This window comes from Cololabis saira, chromosome 16 (genome assembly GCF_033807715.1).
Source record: "Cololabis saira isolate AMF1-May2022 chromosome 16, fColSai1.1, whole genome shotgun sequence".
In the NCBI taxonomy this organism is placed as follows: Eukaryota; Metazoa; Chordata; class Actinopteri; order Beloniformes; family Belonidae; genus Cololabis; species Cololabis saira.
The window spans coordinates 40248940-40258787 of record NC_084602.1 but is presented as its reverse complement, the minus strand read 5'-3'; the positions used below and the strand labels follow the sequence as shown (position 1 = coordinate 40258787).

General features: G+C 42.9%; 1 protein-coding gene across 2 annotated transcripts in view; it reads right to left on the bottom strand.

Moving 5' to 3' along the window:
• Positions 1-9366, bottom strand: part of gabrb1 (gamma-aminobutyric acid type A receptor subunit beta1) — an 81737-nt gene extending 72371 nt beyond the window's left edge. For both annotated transcript variants that reach the window (XM_061744081.1, XM_061744082.1), the window contains exons 1-3: positions 9005-9366; positions 8827-8918; positions 8667-8734 (exon numbers count right to left, since the gene is read on the bottom strand). In XM_061744081.1, the coding sequence (XP_061600065.1) occupies positions 8667-8734; positions 8827-8918; positions 9005-9123 (279 nt within the window). In that variant the 5' untranslated portion in view covers positions 9124-9366. The remainder of the gene's footprint in view (positions 1-8666; positions 8735-8826; positions 8919-9004) is intronic.
• Positions 9367-9848: the final 482 nt, after the last annotated feature.

Here is a 9848-nt window from a genome sequence, read left to right as displayed (position 1 = left end):
TAACAATGCACATATATATACCTTAGGTTTTTACCATCATGGCGTCAACCATTAATCTGTGTGCAGACAAGGTAAAAAATAAAATAAAAATAAAAAAGTAGGTAATTGCCCAACTGGACCGGGACGGCTCAGATAAACCGGGCCAGATTCTGCAGCATGTCCTTTAATTCTCTCAGCATGTCAAGGGGGTTGTGCAGCTGTTCTCCATGCAGAACCAGAACCAGGTCCTGCAGGGTCTGCTCGTGCACGAGCCTCCGTTATATAATTCCCGCGCAGCGAGCTGTCCGCGGGCACGCGCGGAGCGTGCGCGGAATCCCGAACCGCCGTGACTTTGACACATTGCGGATCTTCAGTGAAGTCGGTCTCAGGTTGGAACCGCAGCAGTGAAGTTGGTCTCAGGTTGGAACCGCAGCAGTGAAGTTGGTCTGAGGTTGGAACCGCAGCAGTGAAGTTGGTCTGAGGTTGGAACCGCAGCAGTGAAGTTCGTCTGAGGTTGGAACCGCAGCAGTGAAGTTGGTCTGAGGTTGGATCAATGTCTTTGCAGTATTTTCTCCTTCAACAGAATGAAGAAGAAGAACGGGACAAGTTGCCCCTACACGTTTCCTGAAGAGGGCTTTTTATTTTCATCGAAGAGGGCACGGCTACATGATGTTTTTTAATTCAGAATTAATTATTCCGAATTAAATAATTCAGAATTAAACTATTTTCCTTCGAGTTTTCATGGAAATAGTAATTCTGAATTGAGGTTTCCATGGAAAACACGTTTAGAATAGAATAGAATAGAATAGAATAGAATAGAATAGAATAGAATAGAATAGAATAGAATAGAATAGAATAGTAGACTTTATTGATCTCCCAGAGGAGAAATTCAGTCGTGCAGCAGCCAAAACACACACACCCTTTATACAAAAAATGTAAAATAGAAATAACCATAAATAGTTAAATAATAAAAAAGAGCAATATAAAAAGTAGAAAAAGACTATGTACATGGTTTGATCGGCTTTATCCAATTCCTCTTCAGGTCTGGGGGTTGGGAAGGTTCTGATTGGATCAGAGGTTTATAGTAATGGAGTAGTTGTACTTCGTTACACTACTTAAGTCGTTTTTTTGAGGATTTGTACTTTACTTGCGTTTTTTTTATAACTTCAATACATTTGAAAGTTAAAAAATGTACTTTTACTTTGTTACTTTGACATTTGCCACCTCGTTACTCGTTACAAATTAAAATAATCAAAGAATTATATTTTGCAAGAAAGACGGTTTATTTTTGGTGTTGTATTCTATACATTTCATTCAACTGAAAGTGAAGTAAAAAAAACAAGGGAAGGATCATTTTTGCTTGTGTTGCTTCTTTTCATGCGTACTATAAAATACTTGTACTTTTACTTTTGATACTTGAGTATATTTAATGGGAGCTAATTTAAGACTTTTACTCAAGTAATTTTCTTATAGGTGACTAACTTTTACCAAAGTCTTTGGCGTTATGGTATTTCTACTTTTACTTACTTACTTGTTTCAAGTATTTTATACACCTCTGGATTGGATAGAGGGGAGGACGTCTTTGTATTTACGTCTACCGGAAGTAAAGAAACTGACTCGATTAGCAACAACATGGAGGAATTATTATTCCTCCATGTTATTATACATTATTAGCATCCTTTTTGGATTTGTTTTGATTTTATTTTTGAAGCAGCAGCAGCACGACAACATCATGTTGATGATTTTACCGTTTACTGCTGCTGCATCTTGAAACTTTGTTGGAAAACCAGCCCAGCAGGAATATAAGGTCATGGAGACAGACGGGCGAGGGAACGAGCAGAAAGAAAGACCGGGATTTATTTAAAGGAGACCTACTGTATTAGCCTGAATATAAGACGACCCTGATTATAAGACGACCCCATCTTTTTCAAGACTCAAGTTTGAAAAAAGACTTTTTGAACACCAAATTCAATTTTCATACAGAAAATAGTTACAGTACATCTGAAACAAATGATTATAACAATATATTCGAGAGAAAAAGCCTGTTATTTTGCCTCATTCAAATCATCATCTTGAAGTTTGCATCATAACTTCCTCAGCTGCCGGTTCACCTGCCGATCTTCCACCAACTTTTCTCGTTTCTCCATCTTCTGTTATCTCTTCTCTTATTTTCTTCTCTTTTCTTTCTTAGTGCTATTTTTTATTTTTCTTCATTAACTTTAAAGATATCTAGCGCAGTCTAGTGTTGTGAATGGGTATAACGTCTAGACCCCGAATGTAAAAACCAGGTTTTCTCTTACTTTAACATATATAAAGTGGTCTCCCCTCAGCAACTCAGAGAAGGAGGAAACAACCAGATTCTGCAGTGTCTGTACAGCCGCCCGGATGATCCTCCAGTGTGATGTGGATCTACAAGCCAATAAGATTCTGCTCCCCAAAGTTACGGAACCAAAATGTGATTTACATAGTTTGGCCTCCGATGCGTGAAACCACTAACAACTAACTCCGGAGCTTCCTCCATTTTTTCGTAGCGGTGTATCGCTTCATTCAGGCAGCCAATCAGCACAGAGCCTCATTATCATAGCCAACAAAATCCTGCATAGATAATGAGGTTAGAGAATGGGAAGATAAAGACATGGATCAGAGGCTGAATTTCTAATTTATTTAGCAAAAACCATCAAAAGCTTGTTTTTAAGACATTCAAGACCTGTTTAAAATAGGGATTAGATCCATAATAGGTCCCCTTTAAAGTGGAATGAGTGTATACATGATCGCGGAATTATTCTATTCCGATTTAAAATCGGAATAAACCAGCCACTTACTTCGGAATTAAAAGTGATCGGATCGGGAAAAATCGGGATCGGCAGATACTCAAACTCAAGTGATTGGGAGTTAAAAAGTCCTGATGGGACAACCCTAGTCCTTTCAGAAGGGGCTTTGACCTCCGTCAATGAGAAAGCAACGACCCCCTTGTCATCAGCCATCTAGCATCTGAAGAAAAGTCTGAGAGCAGAGAACTTTGTCTTTCTGAAGACCGGGCTGATCCCCAAGAGCTCACACTGGGACTGCTGTGGAGCTGCAAACCAGACCTTCTCATGTATAAATACTAACCCTTGGAAGCCCGTACCACAACGATGAGTCACATCTACAGAGTCCTCGCACGTCTGTATGACCCGTTACTCTACCGCCTACTTCTCACAACTCGTGCTAAAATCCTTTTCCAACAACTGTGGAGAAAGGAAGGAGAATGGAGGATCCCAGTAGCGGAGCCAGAGGGGTTTAGGGGGGCAGTGGCCACGGGGCCCACAAGCTCATATAGTGTGTGTGATACGTTCATCTATAATCGTAAATTGTAGGCTATAATAACGATAAAACGTGCATTGTGCGGTCAGTGTAGACTAATTCTTACTTTACAATTGTCCTGAACGCATCGGGGCGGTGAGCCAACGCTGATTGGCTGTAAAGCCTGAATTATGGATCTGCGTTAAATCGACGCAGAGCCTACGCCGTAGGGTACGACGTACGGTATGCGGCGACGCGCATCGTATGTGCGCATCGCCGCGTGTCCTACGCCGTAGGGGCTGCGTTGGTTTAACGCGGAACCATAAATCAGGCTTAACAGTTACAGCCAATTTGCCGATTTCTGCAAGGTTGCTGCCATGAAGGAGACGAGCGCTAAACTTTAAAAGAGGACTAAGCATGTACAAAGTTTTGAATGTTACTCTGTTTTCCACGTTACCTGGATTATTTTGGGTTATGGAAGAGTCAACTACTATTGGTGAGTCAGTGTAACCTTCATAAATAATGTCTTTATCAGAATCTTGTGTATTCTTGACCACCGGCCTATTTGAATGAGCTTTGTGTTGTTGTCACTAGACTAGAGTCTATTCTCTGTTCTAGAACGAGACTAGAGTCTATTCTCTGTTATAGAACTAGACTAGAGTCTATTCTCTGTTCTAGAACTCAGAAATGATGTTATAGACCGCTGTGTCTATTTCTATTTAAATAGATTGTGTAATTTTAGACCAGTTATGTTTTTTTTGTATTTAAACTGTATCAAAGATGGAACTGAGTCAGTCCGTGTTGTTGAACGTTAAAAAGGACTATCATAAGGGCCCATGGAGAATGCTCCGCCCCCTCTGGACTGAGACCCGCGCTCCACCACTGGATGACCCCTCCCTCCTTCCACAGGACATCCTCGGAACATCTGGGAGGACGAACTCCATTATCTTCCGCAAATCACCATCCCTCGCTGCTACACTTCCAACTACATGGATATTTCCACCACAGTTCGTGACATCCATATTCATAGATAGATAGAGATTCGCTCTGTGAAGAATGCTCTGAAGACGACCATTGGTGCACAAATGGTTCACTAAAGAGGTTCTCAGAACAGTGACTGCGTTTCCATGCATCAATAACCCTTTTAAAACCGGAATATTAGCAATAACCTGGTTACACGGCCATGTAAACACCAATAACCCCTTTGAATAACCGAAATTTGCTCATATTCGGGTTATTCGGGCACATGCTCTGTTCACAAGGAATCCTGGTCTTTTGAGTCCAGGAAGTTCTTATAAACACGGAGAAACCAAGACCAGGAGGAGACTAATCACTTCATAAATGTAATGAAGGATATGAACATTTCTGCATTTGTAGACGGTAGAAAGTACCGGGATAGAAGATTTACAAGAAGGTGAGCGAAAAGTTGCGTGAAGCAGCATTTGTTTTGAATTTGGATACAGGAAGAAGAAGCGGAAATGACGGGAATTGCGTCATGACATTCTCCGTGCGTCGCTGGTTTGATCCAGATAAATGATTAATCACCATGTAAACAGGGATAACCCTGTTTGCTCACGCATGGAAAAACATTATTCCCAATGTTTCAGTAACCGGAATATTAGACATAACCCGAATTTTGACTGCATGTAAATGTAGTCAGTGCTGGCTGAGATCGAAGGCATTCTAAATTCAAAACCACTTGGCCTTTGTATCTTCAGATACAGCAGATGTTGATCCAGTCACGCCCAACCTTCTCATCATGGGACGATACGATGCATCGCTTCCCTTGGTTTCTACCGTGACTCTGATCTCCTACACAAACTCTCCAAATTTTTGCACGAAAAATGTGATATTTAATGGTTTGCATTAATGGGCGTGGCCTAACGGCTCAACAGCGCCCCCTAGAAAACTTTGCGCCTCAAGCCCCACAATACGGTTTTACGTACATGCACGAAAATCGGTACACACCTGTATCATGTCGCAACTTAAAGAAAAGTCTCTTGGCGCCATGGCCCAAACCCAACAGGAAGTCGGCCATTTTGAATTAATCGTGTCATTTTGGCGCAATTTATGCCATTTCTTCGGCCGTTAATACGGCCCGAACCGTAACGTGCACCCAGGTGTTTATACATCAAAATGTGCGTCTCCATCCTGCGACGACGTGCATTACTTTTCTCAGTCAAAAGCGTTACCGTGGCGACACTAGACGCCAAAAAACGCACCCCCCCTTCATCTGATTGGTCCATATTTGATAGTTCCTACTTTCTGCTGTAACTTTTGAATGTTTGACATAAAGAGTCATGGTGGTGTCATCGGACTCGGTTTTGAGTCCTTGAACATAATTGGTGCAAATTAGCCCCGCCCCTTCTTTTGATTGGTCGATATTTGATAGTTCCTACTTTCTGCCATACCTTTTGAATGGTTTGACATAAAGAGTCCTGGTGGAGTCATCGGACTTAGTTTTGAGTCCTTGACTTTTATTGGTGGAAATTGCAGGCGCGAGGGCCCGTTCATCCGTTCATCCGTTCATCCGTTCATCGCTGCTTGCAGCTTTAAATCTGGTTTGATCTTTAATTGTATTTCTCACTAGAAATTCGGGGGCGGCTGTAGTAAAGATGACTCTTTCCTTTTATTTTGACACTTCAGTTCTTCACCTTCATCACTTCCCTCACTTGCTTTCCTCTCCTTTCCTCAGCACTGATTGGTTCTTTTCACTCTTTTGTTCACTCCTCATTTACCTGATTGAGTTCACGTGTTCACTCCCTCTTTAAAGCTGCTCACTCTTTCACTCACTCTTTTCATGATCACCACACGGGGCAGCAGAGCTGCTGATTCACCACCCGTGTGTTTCCCTCCCTTTTTTGCTTGTTGTGCTAATTAGCGCATCTGGAGAAATAAACTCTTGTTGGAAAGTAAAGTTCCACGGCTAATGCATTCTGACCGATGACGATGGTAAATGTTCATTCTGAACCTCCTCCTTCTTAACAACGATACAAAGATTTGTTTTGGTTAAAATATTTGGTTTAGGTTTGTAAAACAGACATTAATATGAAAACATCACTAGAACAGACTTGTCCAGTCTCCCGTTTTGGCGGGAAACTACCGTATTTTACCATATTTTACCCTCTTTTTCCAGTTTTAGTGTTTACCTGTAAGTTTGCCGTTTTATAATATAATAATTTTTAAACTAGCCTCGTGAGAACTGCCCCCTGCTGTAACCTGGTTCTCACGAGGTTACTGGCAACAACTAACGCCGTGAAGGCCAGAGCCTCATGAGTGGAAATGTAAATGTTTCACTTGAAGACAATCGATGTGTATATAAACTGAAAATATGTAAATAAATAAATGTGCTTTAATGCGTTTTCATTTAGGCTCTATTATAGGAATTACACACATAGGAATATCCACAGCATTTCAGTGTCAACAAAGGTAGAACTGTCAGATTCTGAACATAATTGTAGTTTGTAATTGGTTGACAGGTAGATTTTTTGATTTCTCGTAAATCTGTCTTAAAATGTTAGAAGAAACTGGACCTGGGTTGGGCTGGTGGGACAGCAGGTGGAGGAAAATGTCCCGTATTTTAAAATATAAAACTTGACTGGTCTGCTAGTTTCCTAACTGCCTTCCCCAGGAGTCACGAGGTCTGGAGCCAAACTCAATCAAAAATTTCATTAAAACCAGTAAAACCTATTAATCAACTATAGAAGAAGTCTTCAAATTCTAATGCAAATGGGTCTGTTTTATTCGTCTCATCTCGGACTCCGATTCAGCATCAATCTGGACTCCCACGGTCACGTGGTTTGGACGCCACGGCAGACAATCACACGGAAATTAACACAAGTATAATAATTAACCGTAAAGTTATTAATGTCAATTGTAGATTCCTAAAACTCAAACCCAGAATTAGTTCACACCTGAACTCGCGTTTGGAGTTGCTCTGTCACGTGGTTGGAAAACTATTTATAGAAAATAAACCCAACTTAGGCATTGATCCGAGCTAATAACTAAGATTTTTTTTTCATTATACACTTCGAGAAAAAAGTCGAAATGTCGAGAAAAAAGTCAAAATGTCGAGAATAATGTTGAAGTACAATTTCGAGAAAAAAGTCGAAATGTTGAAAAAAAAGTCAAAATTTCATGAACAAAGTTGAAATGTTGAGAAAAAAGGCGAAATTTCGACATTATTCACGAAATTTCGACTTTATTCTGGAAATTCTATTTCAACATTAATCACGACATTTCAACTTTTTTCTCGACATTTCGACTTTTTTCTCTAAGTACTCAATAAAAAAAAATCTTCCCCTGTCAAATATTTTTCTCCTTCATGGCCCTGATACTTTTCCGTAAATATCCAACCTGAAACCAACTTCACTGGGAGACTAAAGGAGAGCAATGAAGGGGTGGCGGGGGGGGGGTCTTGAGGAGCTCTCAGGTGCGACACCCGCAGGTCCTACTGCCCCCCTTCTCCCTCAGGTCCTACTGCCCCCCTCCCCTTTCATTATGCACATCGAGAAAAAAGTCGAAATGTCGAGATTAATGTTGAAGTACAATCTCGAGAAAAAAGTTGAAATGTTGAGAAAAAAAGCGAAATTTTTTCTTTACTTTATTCATGAAATTTCGACTTTCTCGAAATTCTATTTCAACATTAATCTTGACATTTCGACTTTTTTTCTCGAAGTGCATAATGAAAAACAAAAAACATCCGTAAATAACCAACTTCAGCGGGAGATTAAAGGAAAGCAATGAGGGTGGGGTCTTGAGAAGCTCTCAGGTGCAACACCCCCAGGTCCTACTGCCCCCATCCCCTTTTATTATGCACTTCGAGAAAAAAGTCGAAATGTCGAGAATAAAGTCGAAATATTGAGAAAAAAGTAAAAATTTTGTGAATAAAGTTGATATGTTGAGAAAAAATGCGAAATTTCGACTTTATTCTCGAAGTGCACAATAAAAGAAAATCATGGGCCTAATACTCTTCCGTAAATAATCAACCTGAAACCAACTTCACCGGGAGACATTGTGCACTTCGAGAAAGAAGTTCAAATGTCGAGAAAAAAGTCGAAATGTTGAGAAAAAAGGCGAAATTCTAGTTCAACATTAATCTTGACATTTCAACATTTTTTCTCGAAGTGCACTATAAAAAAAAATACATCCATAAATAACCAACTTCAGCGGAGATTAAAGGAGAGCAATGGGGGGGGGGGGGGGGGGGGGGGGGTCTTGAGAGGCTCTCAGGTGCGCAACCCCCAGGTCCTAGCGCCCCCTCCTCCCCTCTCACGTGTCATGCGTTGCATTAAAAGACACCAAATCTTAATTCTAAAGGGAATAAACAGGTCACGTGGTTCTGCAGCGGCGGCAGGAATTCAACCTGCAACCCCCTCAGCCCTCCAACCCCCCAAAACACTCACCATGTTGACTTCAGACACCATGTCGATGCTGGCGATGTCTATGCTCATGCCCACGTCCACGGGGGCCCCTGCGGACACGGACACGGAGGACACGGGGGTCAGAGTCAGAGTGGGGGGGGGGGGGTTAATAATAAACAACAACAACAACACAAACATCTACCTCCGAAGTCGGGCCGCAGCCGGATGTCGTAGCCCTTGAGCAACTTGTCCACCGTGGATTTGACGTAGGACATGTTGCTGGGCTCGCTGGCCCTGCGGGGACACGGGGACATTTCAGCCGCGGGGGGATTAAGGGACGGGGGGGGGGGGTAATTACGGGGGGGGGGAAATGGACTCACCTTTGGGTGCCGCGCACGCACGCGCTCATGGCCAGCAGCAGCAGCGCCACGCACGCGCAGCGGCGGAACCCGCAACCTCGTCCTCCCACGGGGATCACGGGGATCACGGGGATCCACATCCTGCTGGAATAAAGTCCTTAAAAATCCTTCAGGGACGGAACTTCTGCTCTAGCAGCGACCGCAGCGCGCATGCGCGTCCTTCAGCATCTTCAGCAGCTTCAGCATCCCGGAGGAGGAAGAGGAGGAAGAGGAGGATGATGAAGAGGAGATGGAGACGCACCTGCAGAGGGAAGGTCTCAGCAGCAGGGCGCATGCGCAGACTCCCTCCCTGCACCACCGTCGGTTTGGCTCGGTTCGGCTCGGCTCGGTTCCGCCGGTCCCGGACCGACGTGCGTGCAGTGAGAGGAGCGCGGAGCTGTGGACGCGCAGCGGGAGCGCGCACCTTTAGAGGGGGCGCGCGCACGCGCAGCGCGGCTCCGGGAACTTTTTTTTTTGTCGGATCGTGGAAATCCGAGAAAAAACGGGTCGGAACCGTCTGTCTCTCTGGACTCTGGACCCAATCTGTTCCGTCTGCAGGACCGGAACAGCACCGACCGGGCCGGGGTCTGGTTCTGGTTCTGGTTCTGGTTCCGTGGAGGGTTCTGGTTCTGGTTCTGGTTCCGTGGAGGGTTCTGGTTCTGATATGTACGTGTGTACATACATCAATAAGGCTGATTACTATTCGCTCACACGGAGACACTTTTTCTAAATTCTCATGTTATTACATTTTATGATTTGTTTTATTATAAAATCATGCAAATTATGTTCAGAGCAAAATCAAAAATGCTCCCTGACTCAAAACAGA